Source organism: Equus przewalskii, chromosome 24 (genome assembly GCF_037783145.1).
Source record: "Equus przewalskii isolate Varuska chromosome 24, EquPr2, whole genome shotgun sequence".
Classification (NCBI taxonomy): Eukaryota; Metazoa; Chordata; class Mammalia; order Perissodactyla; family Equidae; genus Equus; species Equus przewalskii.
In genome coordinates, this window is record NC_091854.1 from 33,840,990 (window position 1) to 33,862,464 (window position 21,475).

Genomic DNA, 21,475 nt, shown 5'->3' on the forward strand with positions numbered 1-21,475 from the left:
AGCAAACAAAAGCAAGACCTGCATATTCTGATGGGACTGCGAGATCTGTGGAGAAAGGGAGTATTTTTTTTAAAAATCTCTAGTGCCCACCAGTGTCTGGCTAACAGCAGATGCTCAAAAACTGCTGAACTGAGCTATTGACTTAGGAACAGCCATATGAGTACCTACTGTAACAAGCACTTGCCCAAGCGTCATGATTCAGTGAGACCCAATTCAAAAGGCCAACTTCACTGCTTGTCATTCTCCCATTATTAATATTTTTCTGAGTTTCTAAAGCTTTTGATTTCCTTAGTCTCCTCTAAAAAATGCAAATACACCATGCAGGCATTAAATCGTACAGGTGAAGGAGTGCAGTTATTAGCTGTCACCTTTGCTTGAAGGCAAGGCCTTTCAGGGCTTGACACAGGATAAACATCTGGAGGATGGAGGAGAGAAAAAGATCCAGAGGTGAAGAAAGTTAGAAGTGCCAGGATGGACAGGTGGAGGGCTTCCCAAAGTTTACTAACTTCACAAACCTGATAGCTGGTTTATCTCAATGAAGTTTTTTTGGATAAAAAAATATATTTTATCCCAATTTTTTATACTACCCCTTCTATGATTTTGGAGATGTTTACTATGAAGGGGCACAAAACCTACAGTTAGTGCCTAACAATCTCCTTCTATTTCTTTCTCTTTATTTTTGCTTCAGGAAGATTGCTGCTGAGCTAACATCTGTGCCAATCTTTCTCTACTTTATGTGGGACACTGCCACAGCATGGCTTGCCGAGTGGTGGTAGGTCCGCGCCCAGGATCCAAACCTGCAAACCCAGGGCCACCGACGTGGAGCACGCACACACTCAACCACCATGCCACTGGGCCGGCCCCTCCTTCTATTTCTTTTAATTTATGAGTTAGTCACTGGTTTTGGTTTCTTGCTCCTGGCTCTCTCACACACTGATTCTGTTCTCCCAGAGACACCCGAGGAACATAGCCAGTGGTGAGACCCTAGACTAGAGGGGGGCAGATGTTCTTCGAAGGAGTGACACACCATCTCCTCTTGTGAGTGGAATCTTCTCGTGTTCCTAGCAATTCTACCCAGAAATTAAGGCATAACTATCACCTGCCTTCCAAATATTGGCTTAATTCCTACTATGTGCAAAGCCCAGAAGACTTACTTTATACCCATGAAACTGCAAAATGCCTCTTTGCTGAGTGTTCACAGCACCTGAAAATTCCCCTGTGTCTCCCTTACCAGTGTCTCCCATCAGTCTGTAAAGCTCCTGCCACTTAACTTTATATCCACGGGGCCTGGGACAGTATCCTCAGTACGTAATAGATGTTTCTTGCTGAAGTGGAAGAGTTAGACACTGTCTTGTAAGGGACTTACGGTCTAGATGGGGAGCAGGACATGCACATACCTCAAAGACAGCAATAATAACTCAAGGCAACAACTGCTAAGTGTCCAGGAAGAGTAGAGATGCTCGAGATTGCCTTTTGAGGGCCTCATATTCTCCTGTTCCTTACTGAAAGAGCCCCATTTCTAAGAGGACTCCGTGGTAAAACAGCATGTTATTTCAGTTCCAACGGACCTGATTTTGAATGCAGACTCTACCATTTACTAGGTCTGTGATCTTGGGCAGGTTACTTAACTTCTCTGAGCTTTGGGTTGATCCACTGTTAGATGGCAACACTGTCTATATTGTAAAATTATTGTGAAGACTAAGTTATACGTAAAACACCTAGTACGGTGCCTGTCTCAGAGCAGGTGGCCAGTTAATACTGGCACAGGAGGAACAAACAGTGATTGATTGATGAATTTTCTATATGTAAATTTGGGGTATTCTTCCGGGCACATTTTCTAACCTGTATGCAGATAATTCTGCTGAGTCTACATATTTAAAGAATAATTTTTTAAAAAAAATCATCCTAGGAAAGTCTAACGAGAGTAAAACAAACATGTTACTGAGTCATTAACTACTGATGCTGTTTATAATTAGCTCCTTATCAGTGTTAGTTATTTGCAGAACATGAGATTGACACCAGCCTTTTAAATGACATTAACCACGAGGTTTCCACTCCCAGACTCACAACAAAAGAGCTGGAGAAGTGGACAGAATGGTTGGTGAGGAGCATGCCCCCAAACCATGGATGTTTGGGACACCTGTGGTCTGTGCACAGCACACATATGACGACAGGCAGCCCGTCAACCCTACACTGAGTCACTGCCCACAGTGTTGGCAGAGCTGCTCAGGCTGGCTCAGCACAGTCACACACAACCTCTCTTCCATCAGCAAACGGCCAAGATTCTCAACATGTGCTAATGCCAGTGTGTTCCCCAGCTTACTCTTTTATTATAAACGTACTCTGACTTGAGACTTCTCTTCCTGACGAGCTGAAGGGAGCCAAGGGGAACATCTACACCACAGGAAAGCTCACGGTGGGATTTGGTGGGGATGTTTCCTTAATCGTCTTCAAGGTATTATTAGTATTGACTAAGCTGATATTTTTTTTAAGTAATGATGGTTAAAATATATAAATTCAAGGTAAGAATGAATCTCTACCAAGGAATATCTCTGTAATCTGGCCATTGTTTTAAATCATAAAACTCCAGTACTTGCTTTAGGAGGAATACACCTTTGCCAAACATTTTTCTGCAAAGTACGCAAACATTAAAGATCATTCTGCACCATTCTTTTCTTTGTCATCACAGTCCAGTGCTAAAGCCAATCTGTAAAAGAGTACTGTGGCTTTAATGCCTAATCCCTTTCCCTTGGGTGCAGGATATCTGGAGACAACAGGGTCTTGCAAAACGCTTCACTGTGACTTTGGCTTTGTGACCTCCAGGGGTTCCAGAACCTGGCCTGGTTATCTGCTATGCTCTCCAGCTTTATTTTCTTTAAGGTCTCCGAGTGCAATGGGGTTTATGATCTGGCCTCACCCTGATATCGGATTGCATTCACTTTTATAAGCTCACATCAAGATATCAAATAGGTTTCATCTCTTAGGGCAACTCCAGCAGAATGGATTTTGAGACTTTTGAAGGCTCAGCAGGAAATAGAGCTGTAATGTCATTGTTGAGCTGGGACTGGTGTCACCAGTGTCAATTTTTCTGCCAAACAAGCCAAAACACACACCCTTTCCCCTGCTCAGGTCTTGTCCTGCATTTCCTGGGCACACGCGATGGGTCACCCATCCTCCTGCACATCTTTCCTCAGTCTTCACCGCCCGAGGACCCCTTCCTTGTCCTCTCCATCTTGCCAGCCCAGAAAACATCTACAGATGAGCAGTCATCTCTTTTCGGATAAGGACTTCTTTATTTTTAGCCTATGCCACACTATTTAGCTCACTGTTTTTACTGTTGGGTGAAGATACATTTATTTATTTCTGCTGCATGGGTATTTACTTCTTTCCCAGTGAGACTGAAAGCCTGTGGGGCTGAACCTACCTCTCTAGCATCGTCTGCTACCACAGGCACATTGCTAACTGCCTAGCAGGCCCAGAGTTAACACCCAGGGCGTAGCTATGAGGCAGGACCTCTGTAAGAGCCGCCAATCAGATTACCTGGTAGAGGACGTGCTGGGTAAAGACCTCCTCATGGCTCCTGGACTCATGCTATAGTATGAAGAACTTTCCAAATCTGACAGAGAGAAATTTGGGCCAGTTCCTGCAGCTATTGGTGCTAGAATAAAAAGAAAAAGAAAAAGGAAACATCAGTTAAATTCTGTGAATAAAAGATCAACAAGAGCATATTTCAGTGTTGCATTTGACACATTTTATTTTCAAATTTATATGGTAAGTTTATCCAAAATAATGAGTAATGAACTCTGATCTCAAAAGAGGTTAACAATAAAGATCGTCTACACCGGAAGGCTTATTTATCCTAGTGTACCTTTCGTCTTTCCTCTTTGTGAAACGGTAAATTGTCACCAAAGTTGCAACATTCCTGGATGCTTTTAACAAAAATACCTCCATTTTTTGGTATGAAACTTCTCTTGAATGACCAGTCGAAACATTCCGTGGGCTTTTCTACCTTGGTCTGATGCTGATAGAGTCCACTCATGTGTATTTTGGAATTAGAACTGCAGATTAATCTTTCATGTGTGATTTGTCCTTACTCTGAGTCTCCTCAGCACCCTGCTTACACATTTAATTTAATCTTTGTCCCAGCTTCTAATTTAAGGCAGGTCCTGAGCCATCATTTTTGTAAATAAAGTTTTACTGGAACACAGCCACACCCACTCATTTACATATTGTCTGTTTCCACACTAGACAGCAAAGATAAGTAGCTGCAACGAGACCATATGGCTCACAAAGCAGAAAACATTTATATAGAAGAATCTGCCATCTGATTTAAGGGATTGTTAAGGATAATTCTGACTATGTGTGATTTTCAGAGCTGACCTCTGTGTGAGATGTAATTCCCTATATTTTTCCTGTCCTGGAACCTCAAGATGTCTTGTTTACAGTAGTAGCTTTAATAAATATTTTTTTAATGAATAAATAAATAACATCTTATAAAACTGTGTAAAATTAGTGGTACAACTATATTAATGCAAATAATCTCTTCTCTTGAAAGATTATGCAAAAGTGGGAGTAACAGACGCATATATCCCGTGTTGAGGGAATGGTTTGAGAGTTAAGCCCATATAAACGGATATATAAATAAATAAAGTAGAGGCTAATATTCATAAAAAGAAAGGATAGTTAGGAATCTCACGAACCAGGGACTTTCATTCTTTCAACACATGATTACTGAGTCTGCTCTTGCCAAGAGCTGTGCTGAGTGAGGAAGGCCCTTGGATGGAAGACCCTGACTCAGCTCCAGAGGGTGAGGCTGGCAGGTTAATTTCCACACAGTCTGATGAGCCCTTTGCTAGAGTTATTCCTACACTGACGGGGCTGCACAGAAGGGGCATCTAACCCCACTGAGGGTAAGCAGTCAAAGGAGTAAAAGGGCCTCAGAAAATGTGACGCCCAGAAGAATGTTAGAAGCACAAGCAGGAATCACTCAACGGAGAGGGAACAGCATTGACAAGGTAAGAGAAGAGCAAACGCACACTGGATTTCTGATAACTTTGTACAATGTAGTACACAACACATGGGGAAAGGGAGAGTTAGGTAGGTCACGAACAGTCTGTAGGTTTCTCGAAGGCACATGAATTTGAGTCCAGCAGACTTCCAAGTTTACAGGCAATTACAGCACTTACCACGCTCCACTATAACTGGGGACTGTTGGGTTATACTGCCAGCCTCTCATACGATCCCTGACACAGGGAGGCAGGTAGCAAGCACTGGTCAAATGGAAGTGATTGTTGTCAAAAGAGAACCAACAAAGTGTGGAAAGGCTACCATCAAATCTGTGTTTCTAACCTAGAAACATTACCCAGTCCTGAGGGTGGGCATGGGTGGTGGGCAGCTGAAGAATATAATCAGCAAACCAGAGAGGCCAGTGGAGTCACCAAAATAAGGCAAATGGGGGTATGGTCTAAACTCGAGGAATGGAGAGGAGGCTGATATAAGGGATTTAGGATTTAGGATCAAGAAAATTGGTTGTGGGGCTGGCCCCGGGGCCGAGTGGTTAAGTTCGCGCGCTCTGCTGCAGGTGGCCCAGTGTTTCGTTGGTTTGAATCCTGGGCACGGACATGGCACTGCTCATCAAACCACGCTGAGGCAGTGTCCCCCATGCCCCAACTAGAAGGACCCACAGAGAAGAATACACAACTATGTACCGGGGGGCTTTGGGGAGAAAAAGGGAAAAAAATAAAATTAAAAAAAAAAAAAAAAAAAAAGAAGGGGCTGGCCCCGTGGCCGAGTGGTTAAGTTCGCGCGCTCTGCTGCAGGCGGCCCAGTGTTTCATCAGTTCGAATCCTGGGCGCGGACATGGCACTGCTCATCAGACCACGCTGAGGCAGCGTCCCATATGCCACAACTAGAAGAACCCACAACGAAGAATACACAACTATGTACCGGGGGGCTTTGGGGAGAAAAAGGAAAAAATAAAATCTTTAAAAAAAAAAAAAAAAAAAAAGAAAACTGGTTGACTTCCTGAGTGTGGTAATAATGGCAATGGGGAACATGGGGGAGACTCCCATAATCACTGGTGGGGAAACCCGGTGAACCAGGGTGCTGTAATAAAATTACGGAATCAAGGAATGGGGAGTGGTTACAATGATTGCTTAGAATACACAGTTAGTTATCTGATTAATAGCAGTGTCTAAACCTTAAGCATAACTGTCATTATATAAAAACGGTCACCACTAGGAAATGGAAAACCCTGATATTCACATATACTTTTTGAAATTCAAACACATCTCTCAATGACAGGCTTCAATGGAGGAAGGGCCTTTGTTTAGTTCAAAAATGAATGGTTAGGTTTCACAATAAGTGTAAACAGAGCTCTAATTAATAATTTTGCTGGTCATTCCCTAATTTGCTTTCTATATTAAATTTATTTGCATAATTTCCCCTTTTATTTCATAATGTTTTATGTATGAAATAGGCCATGGAGGGAGGAGATGACTCCAATGGGGGCCTCTATTGGCCAGCATTGCTTTTAGTAACCTGGCAGCTAAGAGGTGCTTATTAATGTTTGTGCCTCACAGAGCTCAGAGACGCACATCTCTCATTAACTAAAGAAGTGGGAGGAAGCTGGTCAGTGTCGGGCGCGTTTAGATTTTCTTCACAGATTTCAGGATGGGGTTGAGGCCTCGCTGGATGGAGCAGCTGCTTCATTCCTAAGCTCGAGGAAACCGCATGAGCCCTACTCCCTCCCTCTTGGCAAGAAAGACAGAGCAAGGTGTGAGCGTGAGGAGCGGCTGGACAGAGCAGAGAAGTCTGGGGCCCTCAACCTAGTGGTGAGCATCCAGCTGTACTTAGATTTAACATGCCATCTACCACATTCTACCCCAGAAAAATGTCTTTTACCCTGATTATCTTTTTAAAATGTCAAGGGAGCTGGAATAGGTGAAGGAAGCAAAATACATGCATAAATATGGTGTGCCCACCTCTTAATCTCAGAGAGATTAATAAAATGATTAAGCCTACAGAAATGTCCTTAACCTCCCTGTGCATTTACTTCCTGGGGCCTCTTAGTGACTGTATTTGTCACCCAGCAAACAACAGCAGCTGGCCTCGCAGCATTGGGACACTTCCCAGGTGTCTACTGGACGTCTGGTGACTAACTGTAGGGCTTGACAAACTGGTGATGTGTGTCCTGAGTTTTCTAACATCAGTAAATTTCTGAAATGAGAATGAGTTTCACAAGCTGTGCTAATAAGGCACAGACTCAAACTCTGCCTTCTTCAAGAGTCTTGAAGCAAACCCCAGTCCTGTGCGTGTCACAAGAACATCGGCTAACTGGAAAGGGTTCTGACATGGCCAAAGAGACAGGCTCCTGCCTGTGGGTGGGGTTGTTGTCAGTGTCCCACCACAGGGTAGGTGTCCCAGGGTCTCTGATCTGGAGAGCTCACAGGTGACCAGGAACTCGGGAGGTGGCTTTCTGAGTCCCTAAGGAGCTGTGTTGCAATCAGCACTTTCTTTACTAGACCTAATTTAATTCTCAACACAACCTTTTTAGGAAAGTACATTTCTAGATGAGGAGAAATAAGCCTGGAATGAGGTGAAGTCACTTGCCCTGGAGAACAGAAAGGCAAGAAAGAGGAAGAGGCAGGATTAAAGTTTGAGGACATCTGGCCAGAAATCTGTGCTTTTCCTATCACACCACCCTACTCTCCTCTATGATATGCGCCTTAAACTTGAGATGATAAAAAGGTTTACAACCTAAGGAAATGAAAAAATAACACCTGAATACCTAATGCAATGCTGAATGTGCTAAATCTCACAGGAGAAATGCAAACAACGTGTCAGGGAAGTTCAAAGGAGTAATAGATCACATTGGCTTGTGGGATCCAAAAAAGGGCTGATTCCAGGGAGAGGCGGCACTTAACCAAGCCTTCAGGGATGGCTAGGATTTGGAGAGGCAGAGAAGAGACAGGGGAGTGTTTCCAGGCGAATGACAGCATGTGCACAGGTCTGGAGGCAGGAAGTGAAGCGAGTGACTCATGGGGTCCAGGACAGTTTCTGAGTAGGGCAGTGGTAACTGCTGCATCTGTGGACCATCAACGTGATGACAGCATCGGAATGCCCGGGGGGGACCGCGACTCTGGAGCGGGGATCAGTCAGCAGGCTGATCAGGAGTCCTGGCAAGAGGGGATGGAGGCCTAAACGATGCAGTGAAAACAGAACTGTCACGATGGTTATACGTCACCTCTTATAGGGGAGCAAACAGGTATGAAAGACATGCTTCCCATTATGCACGACAAAAGAGCATAAATAAGCAAATGGTGACATCATTCTGACCAATATACAATACCAAAAAGACATATACAACAAAATGAACTTCTTAGCCAATAATGGTACTGTGTCATTTTTGCAAATTAGGGAACTAAACATCGCCAAGGGTTAACGACTTGTCCAATGTCTGCCTAGGACGTCAGGCTGGGCATCTGACACTCACAGCTAACCGCCTTCCGGCGTGTGACAGATTACGGAGCCACTGCCAATCACATGTGGGCATGATTGGCCTGGACCAACCACAGCACTTCCTGTCTGCTCCATATATTGTAAAACCTGATTTGTTCCATTTGTACTTGACTGTAGGCTTTATCATTCTTTATTTATCTCATAGCTAACATCTTCCACCCAACTAAACTGAGTGCATTTTGAGCACCGTAAAGAAAGACATCCCAGGGCACAGAAAAAGTGCTGGTCTAGGCCTGGGAGAGGTGGAGTCCCAGCCCTGCCAACAACTACCTATGTACCTTGGATCTCATAATTCTAACAATTATTGTAAAATGAAAACTCACCGCCACTGCTATGGCCATCACCATGACAATAAGAAGGACTAACATTTATTAACCATTGTTTATGGGCCAGACACTGGGCTAAGAGCATTAGTACATCATCCCATTAAATCCTCACACCGCCACTAGGAAGGAACTGTGGCATGAAGAGGTTAAGTAACTTTCCTAGGTTATGAGGTCACAGGGTTATGCCAGATGACATTTAATCCCACACGTCCTACAGCCTCTTTTGTGTTCCTAAACAGCTCACCACAGATTTGTATACACAGCTGATGATCAATAAATATGCTCTGAATTAACGAGAGTAAATAATTACCCTCTCCATTTATCCCCCTCAAACTTTAAGCAATGCAGAATGAAACTTGGAAATCTAGAAATATTCTTAAGCAGTACTGCAATTACTCTAACATGAAATATTTGTGGATTTTGTTCCACTGAGGAGTTTTCCTCAAAAGGTTAACTTTTTGGAATTGTCCCTTCAGATGTTATTCCTCAGTCATGCATCCCCCACCCCCTTCTTTCCTGTCGTGAGTAGAATGCAGTCTTTGTGTCATTTCTCAATAAATGGTTTGCTATTAAGGAATCATTATAGTAATGTGGACCATTGGAAGCAAGGGGTTACTTTAGTAGCTGACCCTCTTAATGACCTGCTCCTCTGCACACATTAGTAGTCGGATAAGGGTGTAGCTCCCAACCTCCGCCATCCACCAGACACAGTCTGCTCAGGCTGGCAGATTTTGTTAGAAAGAGAGGGTGATGGAAAAAAGAATTCTATCCAACTTGTCAAGCTACTCTGCCCGGGAGATGACAGCGCACTGAGTTTACAGCTTGATCAACAAGAATCAGCAGGGAGCAGTGACTGAATGACCAGTGCGGCCAGCCTATTGCTAATGGCACATATCCTCTGAGAGACTGCATTCTGTGGAATTCAACAAATCATCATGGAGCGTTTCTGATGCACAGGCGCTGTTCCAGATGCTTGAGATCCACCAGTGGACGAGATGTATAAAAGCCGCCGCTCTTGTGGGGTTTACAGTTTAGTGATTAAGAATCATAGTCGTCCCTTCCTGAAATCTGCATGGCTACTAAACAATAAGGCACGATGATCAATAAGCAACCCCCCAAAAAGACTATCAGATTTAGCACTCAATTTCTAACTTACAAAATAACTACTGAAAAAAAGAGCGGTGTATTTCCCTCCAGATTCCATAATCTAATGTACTCACTGAGACTTGGGAACGTGCCCTTTAAGCCTCCAGGGGAGAAAAGTCCAACAGCGGCACACGTTTCTACGGGCCCAGGACAACTTCGTGTTGTTCTGCATTCTAGTGGCAAAGATCTTGCAAGAAAGTCCATATCACTCACACAAAAGGAGTGAAAATGGGAAAATACTTGTTCTTTCTATCAAAGGCACCGTTGTAAAATGCACAATGCTATGAAAACACAAGCAAATCTGGAATCATCGTTAAAGGGAATTAACTTGGAAAGTAATTTATGGCAAGAAAATTCAGCTCCTTTGTTATCTTCCTTTTACTGTGATATGCTTCCTGAACACTGCCTATAAGAGAGGACTTTTAGAAAGAAAAAGTAAGTATAGTAAAATTAACTCATTTTATCAATTTGTGCTCTCGGCCAGCGTTTCCTGACTATGGCTGTGAGGGGCTGGAAAACTGATGAATCTGCGTGGGAAAAGAAACCTGGGTCCATCACCTCTGTAAGAGGTACCAGGACACTGGCTACTGTCGTTCAGACGTCCTGCAGACAGCTGACCACTTCGATGTGAGCAGTTCTGGGTCAGAAAAACGACCACACTGCAGTCAGTCTGAAGTGAATGGAAATCAGTCATAAAGGTACTTTTTCTGCAGCTTCTACGCCACAATCTTCAGCAGCAACCTGACCAAGCAGATTTCTGATCTGTAAACCGTATACTGATCTTGTTCTATCCTTCCTTTCTAAACAATCTGACCAAAGGCAGGTCGGAGGCATGGCCTTCTAGAATGGAGCATAAAGAAAGGCACTGAGCTATACGAGGACTTCCCTCTCTGTGAAAATGAACTTCCCTGCTATCGTAAGATTTAAGCAACGCCAAGGGAGCATTAAGTGCCGAAAGCCTGCAGAATGTTTTAACTCCATCAAAGGCATCTGTTAACACAGAGCACTGTTTTTCACACATCCACATTTTGTGGACATAAGTTAAGGAATATGTGTGTTTGTGGTGGAAGGAGAAGTAAACAGAGGAATTTTCATTTCTAAAAAAGTTTTCCTCTTACTAAAATAGGGCTAATTCACTGATGATCTCTTCCCTTCCTACTCTGAATCATGAAGACGGTTTACCTTTGATAGATAATTATTGCGAGTTCCACTTGTAAATTATGTGTATGCAGGCACTCTATTACCATAAAGAAAGCTCACTCTTGAACTTCAAGAAACTTAGCAATCTACTCTGCAAAGAAGAAACTGTCTCCTACTTATTTCTGTATTCTCCTCAGCACACAAGGCAGCATGCTTCAGATATTACACATGCCACAAATGTTTATTCAACTGAATTAAAATTATGTGAACATGTTAATGAAAAATAGCTAAGACCTAATATTTATCAAGCATTTATTATGTGCCAGGCTGGTATATTAGGTCTTTTACCTGAATTATCTCATTTCATCCTTGCAGTATCCCAAGGGGACATGTATTTGTATTATTCTATTTACAAATGAGAAAATTACCTGTAAGGGGTCTGAACCCAGATATCCCTAGACACCTGCCCAAAGAAGCAGAGGATAACTTACATTTCTAGTCTCCCTTCTATCACTCCTCATCACTCACTGGGGAGATGAGTTCAACAAGATGTAAATAAAAAATAATTATCACTATCACTTGAATGGCAAAACTTCCATCTCATCATCCTCCGTCTCACTTCTTTGTGTTTAGAGTTCTGAGTGTCAGTCAGAGCTGGAGGGCCTTATGCGTGGTCCAGGAGAGCGATGCACGGCACATCAGCAATGCTGGCTGATCTCCTGCATTAGTGGTTTCTTCCTTTGGGACTGAAATTGACATTCTGCCCCTTAGAGTACCATCTCATCTTAGCTTTTGGTTGAGGTCAGGTATGTACTCATTCAGTGTCTGATACGGCCTCAGCCATGGGATAGAGTCTTCTCTGACGGGGGATGGATTTGATGGCCTAAGAGATTTGATCACCACAACGATGTATAAACCAGGGAAGGGCTTCTAAACAAGCCCCTTAACCAAGAGAGCATGGGGATTGTCTGACCATTAGCTATTAGGAAACCAAACTCTATCAACAGTCCCATCCCAATAACCTACAAATCTAGTTGTCTACAGTAACAGTTCTCAATATTTTCACCAAGAACTCTTTTTTTTTCCCTCTTCCATCTATTGAAAAATCCTGGATGTTAATATGCATTCATATCAACCATATACTGGATTAACTCAGTTCCAGTATTTGACCTAATGCAGGGCTTTGCTTAGTGTGGACTCCACTCGTCTCATCTAGACATGTCTACAGGGTCACCAACGACAGTCTTTCTAACCGGCAAGAGTTAGCTAGGATGGTTAGGATGACATATTCCAGGCCAAATCTCAATGATATCTGTGGTCTTATGGCGGGGTGCTATAGGATTTCTTTCAGGCTTTTGGAAATCCCAAAAGTGCCTTTTAGTTCCCCAACGTCACCTATTGGATATGAACATCTGCTCTTAAAAAAATTGAGGCTTATGAGTGCATAAGTAAAGGTACTAAAAACCACGCTGTCAGTAATGACCTCCAGCACGCTCCTGTTACTCACACAGAACGTTTATGTCCACAATGTAAGAGAAAGCAAAATTTTCAAATACTGTAGAACTAAGTACTACTTTAAAAATTCTGATAAAAATAACCAGGGTGTGGCTAGCCACAGAAACAGCTGTTAATGTGTCAGTGTTAGGTTGAGAATTCTAAAACACCTTGCTATCTATTAGATGTTCTGGAAGAGAAATTTCCAGAATAATGCAGAAGCAGAGGCTTTGGCTAAAAAATTTAGAAATAAGAGTTTTCTGGCTTCCTAAAGCCAGACGGATTAAAACTCGCACTGGCATGCACTTATTCCATCAGAATTATTAACTCGGAAGGGGTCACTAGAATGGTCCTTCTAATAAACTGACTTTGAGAACAGTGAGTTCTAAAATCGGCCCTTCTTAATTTATACACCCACACACGCATTCCTAATAAATCTGACGCTCACGGGCCAGCTCCAGGATCAGCTCTGAGTACACAGCGACAGACAGGGACGAGGTTCTGTTAAGCAATAATCACTGTGGTCAACACTGCTGAGCATCTGCCCCACGCCACACACTGGATGTTGTCTCACTTAATCCACAGGGCGCTTCTGAGAGGTATTACTATTTCCAGTGCTCAGACAGGCCCAGTACAAAGTTGGCATTTAATAAATATTTGTTGATTGAATAAATGAGTGTTACCTATGAGAAGAACAACACAGCTAAGAGGGGTTAAATATTGCCCAAAGTCACATAGTTAGTATGTGGCAGAGCCAAATCCCCAACTCTGTATCCTGCACTATTTTATGATACCGTGCTGCCATCTTGCATATAGATTTTATATAATATATTATACATAGGAAGTATAACCAACAAATTACCCAGAAAAGATGAGAAATAGATGAACATATGAATAGAGATCATGATAAATTAGTATGTACATCAAGGTGTTTTGTGTTCTGCATCTCCAAGTCAATTCTTTACGGTGTGGTTTTTAGTAAACCTTTATGTATGCACTCACAAGCCTCAATTTTTTTAAGAGCAGACATTCATATCTAATAGGTAACACTGGGGAACTAAAGAATGTTCACAGTCTGGTAAATTTAGCAAGAGCTTCAGCTAAGAAGAGAGAACAAAAGGCCCTCAACCCTGCCCTAAGAACTCTCTCCGCCGGCTCTGGCCAGGAAGGCTGCAGGGGATGAGTGCACAGAAGGGACTTGCCTTCTCGCAAGGCGCTGACTGATGGGCCTGCCGATGTCAGAAGCTTGTTCTTTCCAGTTACGATTTCAGCCCACGTGGTGGTCATAACCCACTGCCAGGGCACACCTCAGAGAAGATACAGGCACATTTCAACTTGTAGCTAAGGATGGGGACACCGCTCACTTTATGAGGAGAGTAGGCTGGGACCCCACACTGTGCGCTGGGACTCAGAAGGACGAATAGCTTGACGAAAATTTCTCTCACTGCCAGTCTACTACTGCATTTGCTGCCAGCTTTGCTGCCCAAATATTCACCCCAAATACGTCAAGAGAATTAAAAGAAAAAAATCACACAACAAAACATCCTTCTGAACTAATTCAATTTCAGTATTTGTTTTGAAAATTTATTGAGTTAGAGTAGAGGAAACCCACTAAATTAAGCCAGCCAGTCTGATATTTTTCTCCCGAAGAGTATGGCAATATTTATTATTCTCTCTCTCTATGAGGGATTGATTAAAACTAGAAAATGAAACATTTCCAATGTCACAATACATTTAGAGTAAGGTGGCTTAGAGAGGAAAAGTGAAAAAACATATGGGGCCAATCAGTATTTCCTATTCCATAACTTAACAGATTTTCTTTAAAAACTGCATTTTTGGCACTAGGCATTACCATTTTTTAAAGGGACTCCCACGGTTCTGTCTGCTGCACACCATACTCTCACTCTGGAAGAAGTGCCACTGACTTCACAGATAGAAATGTGTGATGTTCACTTTAGAATTACTAGTGGAGCCACTATTGACCATCTAATTATGCCGAGTTCCATTTATAAACATAGCCAACCACTAAGTTTATGGAGACTTTTTGTGCTGCTTTAATAGGATATTGATCGAGAGCGCAGTTTGAGTAGAGCGCCATTGGATTCTGTAATGGCAGGCGAGAGGCAAGGTCATAGCCACAGCTCACGCTGGGGCTGTGGTCTATGTTTATTATAATCTTTTTGTTTCTTCCTTTAAATGCTCAAGCCCAAATGGTTTCTTTTGAAAGAAGAGCTTGCTTAAAAATATAACCCATTTTAAAAATTAATTTCCATGCAATGATCACAGCTGTCGTGTTACTTAACAGGAGAACCAATAGGCCACTTGTTCAGAACAGAAAGTTTCAGGTCAATTCCACTTTAACAAAGATCTAAAATCCTGCAACTCTTTAAATGGCACCCCAAGGGGCCAGATGTCTGGAATCTCTTATCCTATATCAACTTCCTCAGGAGTCCTCCTTTGCAAGAACATTTTGTAATTTTCAAGTTTGGGCTTGTTCCTATCAAAGAGCTTCATTTTCTGATTGTGCCTGGGAGCTGAGTTAATTCTGTTGTGGTAGTTCATCACGTCAGGTTAGAATATTGCCAACAGTTCTTACTGAATTGCTGGCCAGAAAACCCAAGTGTATGGATACAGGTCCTCAAAGACACATGAAGGACCCAGAGACCTAAATAGGCTTAAAAACGACCTGCAGTTTGGCTCTTGACGACCAACGATTCCTGTGTGAGAGTTAAAGTGCGCACATTCCTAAGGCAGAAAGCAGCCACTAGGGTGCCACCTCATGCCAGGCTGCGGCAAACGCCTGGCTCCACTCCCCGCTCCACTGACAAACAGTTCAGGAATCCTGTAGCACCAGCAGCTCAGCCTTGTGGCAGAGCCAGGACAATTCGGCTGCTGGATTTTAATAGATTCTGCAGCCATGCAACAGGAACCAAAATCAGTCTGGGTTACTCAGAGTGGTTTTCACACCCAAAGATTCTAAGGCTGGCCACAGTGTACTGAGAACCCTGGCTTTTCAAAATTCCAGCGCCATGAAGTCATCCCCGCCACAAGCTTACTTAACCCTTGCAGCCGGCTCAGTGCACAAACCACTGCTGGAAAATGAGAACCCGCCAGGCCAGAGTCACAACGGCCTGTGTGTATTTGTGGTTTTCCTCTTTCTCAGCGAAGTATTTAAAGGTTTCAGAGTCACTCCACCAACTTCAAGTAAAATAGTGAGCACTTTGGAAGGAAATGGGCAGAAGTAGTGGATTTTCTGGGAGGACTTTCTAGGTTCATAGCAGGCAGGATATTTGACAGCCTCAAAGCATACCCTTTGAGGACAACACTGGTGCAAAATAAACAAGAGTGAGTGCAGGCAGGGAGAGCTATCTAAGAGCATCATTTAGCAGCTAGTCGAGTGGGCTCTCTTTGTAACAACTTCCTGGGAGAGAGACCCATCTGAAAACGCTTCTAGAGGGCTTTGTTTGAAAATGCAGCATCATGTAAGAGCCATCTCAACAGATGGTTCCTGTCTCTTTCCTCGCAGGATCATGCTAAAACAACTCCAGTGATTCTGAACCACACGGTTAGCACTTGTAAACCCCCCCTCCCCCAAAGCAGAGGGGACTTCTCTCTTTCTCTCTGGCACAGTGTCTAGTGGTCTGTACTCCCCGTCACTCCCCCAAACAAAGCAAAATATAACTAGAATGACTTTCAGATGGTCCTATCACATGGGGAAGAGGCAGGAAGAGAACTGATATGCATTTTCTTTTCTGCTACAGTACTTTCTTCACTGTGAAGGAAAAGAGAACTCTCCTGCCTTTCATGGACTCTAAATAACACAAAAAAATCAAAAGGTAGGTAGGCAGGCAGGAGAAAAGGGTGAGATGGAACTAGTGGAGACTGCACCAGGAGCCGGCCCCCGATTCCAACATCCCCGCACATCTGATCAGCATAATTTCATGTCAAGCAACTCAGCCGCCCGACCCTCCTGCCTCTGAGTGTGCGAGGCAAGGCCACAGCTTGCTCTTGGTGTTTCTGCCGCTGCCACTCTGTCGTTACACGTTATAAACACAAACTTAGCACGTATGGATTTCAGTGAATCCTCCTGAGGAAATACTGAAATAGCACCTCCCTCCTCTATTAAATTTACAAGGAGGAAAACTAAAAACAGAAACTAACTGGAAACCTGGGGAAAGTAAATATTTATATTAGCAAATTTAAAAATTGAATACTAAAGATACAGAAAAAGGGAATATTTTCAAGCTAAGGCCACCATTAGCATGAAATTTCTAGGCCACATATGTGGTCGTAACTAGGTGTGATTGGGGGTCTCAGTGGGGCTGGGATAGGTAAGAAGAGGTTAAGAAGAAATTTGCAACACAGCGAAGAATTCTAAGATGCTGAGGCCATGAAAAACACCTAGATAAAAGGCAAAACCACAGAAAGAGTTCACAGATCCCTGGCTGGGGATGGGGAGATGAGGAGGCAGAGCAGAGGGATGTTCAGGGCAGTGAAACTACTCCGTATGATACTATAACGATAGATACATGTCATTATGCATTTGTCCAAACCCACTGAATGTACAGCCCCGAGAGTGAGCCCTAATGTAAGCCACGGACTCCAGTTGATAACAGTGTGTCAATATCAGCTCATCAACTATAACAAATGTGCCACACCAACAACAGATGTTAATAATAGGGGAGACTGTATGGCGGGTATATTGAAATTCCGAAATTGTAAACCTAAAACTGCTCTCAAAAATAAAGCGTATTCATTTAAAAAAAATCATACCTGAAAACAAATCCAGGAAAAATATTTTTAATTAAGTATTTTACTTCTTTTGGTTTATACTTTAATAGTTTTAACCTTTTTTTAATGCACGAATTAATAACTAAAAGTTTATTAATTCTAACATGAAATGGTTATTCAATAGAAGTACAGAATCACTGGATTTTGCTTAGTTCTGTAACACAAGTATAGGAGAAGTCACGACAAAAATGTCTGCAGTCAGCTAGCTGAGTACAGCAAAGTAAAAAGGCAAGTTCCTTAAGCTCTCTGAGCACCACGATTTCCTTCATCCGTAAAAGTGACAATAACAGCAACCGTGGGACGGCTGAGATGATGCCTACAAAGAGCCCAGCACAGAGCCTGCTACGTGGTGTATGCTTTCTCCATGTCGGCTCCCATCATGGACCATTTTCGTGTTCCAGCACGCTCCTAACAGAGCGAACATCACATGTTTAATCAAACTGTGTGCTGGTCAGCTCACTTCTATCTCCAGGTTGCAGAACGCACCCCAGCCCCACTCAGCTGCAGGCAGCGGGCGCACCACTCAAACGGTCGGGGCAGTGCTGCGAGGAACGGCGAAGGACTTCGACTCTGTCGTGCAGCTGGAGCATTAAGTCTTTCAGGAAGGTGTGTGGCTGAGGAAACACGAGCTGGGGGATCCCCACCCTAGCGGCCAAGGCAACCCTGAGACGCACACCCTGAGAAACCTGGATTAAAGATCTGCAAGAGGAGGGGTCTGGATGGCAGCTTGGCCTGAAGCCATGGTCTAGCTGACACAGCCCAGTCCCTCTCTTGCCAAATGGTTACAGTCAGCACGAGGCCCCGTGTGAGTGAGTCCTCGAGCGATTACACAGCAGTGTGCAGAATCAAAAAGCATTCCGGAGCAGAAGGAGGCCCATGACGCCAGGCATCAGCAACACAGCCCCCAGAGGGGACAGGAAACAAACCAGGGCTCTCTGCAAATCCCGACTGCAGCGGCCACGCCCTCTGGCAGGCCTGCAGGCAGGTCTAGAACTCACTTGGCAACCTGCCGTCATGGACTGAAGGGAGGTCTGATCAAGCTTGGAACTGACAAGCCTGGGGATGTGAGACCTTACAGGGACACAGGAAAGGCAGAAGAAGGGGCAAGACTCTTCTTATATGACACCAGGCTCAGGACACAATGGTCGTGAAGACCCAATGCCAGCCTCAGGGCAGCTGGGCATGGTGAAGAGGCCTTGTGCTCCAACCTCAGAGCTAAAGGATTTTCTTTGCTAAGGCCTGTTTAGATCCTAGTAAGGGCTCGAGGGCTGTATTTCCCTGTAATGCCACCCTGACAGTTATATTCTGATGTATAGACTCTATATTACTATCAAAATTGTAAGGAAATGTGGGATAGAGATCATTTTTAAAAGTCTTAAAAAGTAAAAAAAACATATATACAAATGCATTGTTATTTGTCTATGGTGAATAACTGGCTAACCAGCTGTGTGAGGGCAGCACAAAACACATCCCAGTGTCCAAGGCTTCACTGGATGGTCCTTCCTAATACTGCAGCAACTTCTCTGTCCCAGCGGACACCCAGCCACTCCTAATGCCTCATTCCTTAGGGCTCCGACTCCCTACACCAGAACACCCCAGCATCAATCGAGAGCCTCTGACTCCAGAATTCCAGCACCCATGGGTGCCCTCCGCTGTTGCCCTGTCTCGTCTCACAATGTAGATTCTTCAGATTCCCTTGGGCCAGAGTAAGAGTATGGATTTTAGCACTACACAGACTTAGCTCAACCATTTACCCATTGTTTGACTTTGGGTAAAACCACTTAAATAGACCTGCAATTTAACACAGTGTAAAAATGTGGGTAATTTCTTATGTGACAAGTTTACTGCAAGGATTAACTCATGCAGCATCCATGAAAACCTAGCACAGTGTCCAGCAGATAGTGAGTGCTCAAGTCATTAGATTCTCTACCTAGCCCTCAACCTCCAGATCCCCTGCCCCACCTTGTACCCGACTTTCTAGTTTCTTAAGGATTTTCTAGCTTTAGGAAATAAGAACAGACAGAATCCGAGCCATGAGAGCAGGTGGCTAGGCTTGCTGGACCCAACATCTTGTCAAGAGACTGACTGGCTTACTCGGCCGCTCTCGCAAGACTGTAACACAGTGGACGGGGCCATCACCTTGAGAGGAGAATATTTATTTTCACTCCACCTCATTCCACAAAGCATTTGATGCAGCTTGAAACCAATGTTAACAATGTAAATTTTATCTACAAGTGGTATTTTCAAGTAGGAGGGGGATAAAAAGTGAAATTTTAATATTTGGTATTTATCTTTTCCTTTCATTATTGGGACCCAGAACATCATAGTCGTTGTAGGTGTGCTTTTAAATAAAACAAAGACGTCTTCGAGGGCAGGCAACAGTGTGTGTGTGAGAGACGGAAAGAGAGGGAGAGCCCTATACCTTCTCCCTGGACTGTCTGCTGATGTCACAGCAAACACAGTCCATGACCCTCTGATCAATGAATGGGGGAGACACTTACCCTCAATTCACTCTTGTTGGTGACTATTGACAAGCTGGTAATGATCTGGCTGTACTGTGCCACTCATGCTGAGGGCACTGGCATTCTCTAAAGGTCAAAAACAAATTCTTCTAAAATGCAGAATTTCTTAGACGTCAGGGAAGACTCAGTATTTTTTTAACCAGGTTCACATCATAAACCAGGGAATATGTGAGACACCCAGGGTTTCGGTTCTTTAATTTTTCCTGATTTAAATTCTTGGCTCTCAAACAAACTGCACGGGGAATTCTTCCAGAGGGGGATGGAAAGGGGATTCTGAAAGCGGTGTGTCTCCGGCGGGCCTGGGCAGAAAGCAGCACAAACCGGAGCAGATCAGCCTGAGTCAAAGGTGACACGGTACTCACTCTGCGACACTCTCACCAGCTCCGTCACACTGAAAACACCTGATGTGACAAAACTGTCCTGGAAGCCCAGATGTCCTGGAGGAACAAAACAAAAGAAACGACGTCACAGACAGAAGACACCTGACAACGGAAGTCTAAACATTAGCTTCACTGTGATTAAAAAACGTGGTGTCTAATTTCACATTCTGCTTGGTATACAGTTCACGGGGGATGTGCAGTCATTCAGTTACGTGGATGGCTTTTGCTTTGAATCTGGAGGTTATGGAAAGCTATGACACAACAACTAGGTGGTGTTTGAAACGGTTTAAAAAAACTCGACAGGAAATCTAACACAATAGACTATTAAAAACAAATGGTCACCTTGGCTGACCTCTAGGACCTTAACATGCGGATGAAAACAGCCTACCTAAGAATCAGCCGGAACGGCTAAACTCCACAACAGCTCCTAAACGTTAATCTTTAAAAACACATCTGACTGGGATTAGCTATCCATTCATTCAAATCAAACAAGAGTTAAAGATATTCCCTTCATTTCTAGAGGCACCACAGGGTGAATCTTAAAAAGCCAGACTAGAGAAAGCAAGCCCCGAACCCTTGAAATAAGAAAACAAATTCTTCTGAGCACGAATAAAAACTTAGATTTGTCTCAAAAGAGTTTTTTGTGGATTTTTTTTGAGAAAAGATAATAAATCAATGGTTCAAAATGACAACCTTTGAATTTTGTATCTGCTTCATTTTTGCTTGATAGAATTAATTTCCTTTAAGATATTAGACATTACATCTATTATCAAGTGCTTATTTATTTTTATGGTATATTCAGGAACAGAAAACTTATAAATGGCAAGGAACACATAATTTATGACACATCGATTCCCCCTCTGCCTCTCAAGTTTCCTGACTCTGTGAGTCTCACGGAGGTGGCATCTCATGGAGTGACCGGCCCTCTGTAGGTTAGCGTAATCACCTGCTTTAAAATTGGGGCCAAGGAGAAGCTGTTGGCTGAAGGGATTTTTAAAATAACTGTTCTTTGAAATAAGAAACATACATTTAAGAAATGCAACATAAGAAAGTAGGCCAATCTAAATATATAACAAACAATCCATCCAAATAAGATTTATGTTATTGATAAAAGCTAGATTTTTGCCCATTACTAAGGGGAAGCAAGTCTACCTGT

General features: G+C 43.3%; 1 protein-coding gene across 28 annotated transcripts in view; it reads right to left on the minus strand.

Annotated features, from left to right (window-relative positions):
• Positions 1 to 21,475, minus strand: part of NFIA (nuclear factor I A) — a 520,766-nt gene that overhangs the window by 96,005 nt on the left and 403,286 nt on the right. For all 28 annotated transcript variants that reach the window (XR_011532492.1, XR_011532489.1, XR_011532488.1 and 25 more), the window contains 2 exons: positions 20,302 to 20,376; positions 3,541 to 3,658 (listed from right to left, as the gene is read on the minus strand). Coding sequence is in view for 19 of the 28 variants with exons in the window: in XM_070592351.1 (XP_070448452.1) it covers positions 3,541 to 3,658; positions 20,302 to 20,376 (193 nt within the window). In the remaining 9 variants the exon portion in view is untranslated. The remainder of the gene's footprint in view (positions 1 to 3,540; positions 3,659 to 20,301; positions 20,377 to 21,475) is intronic.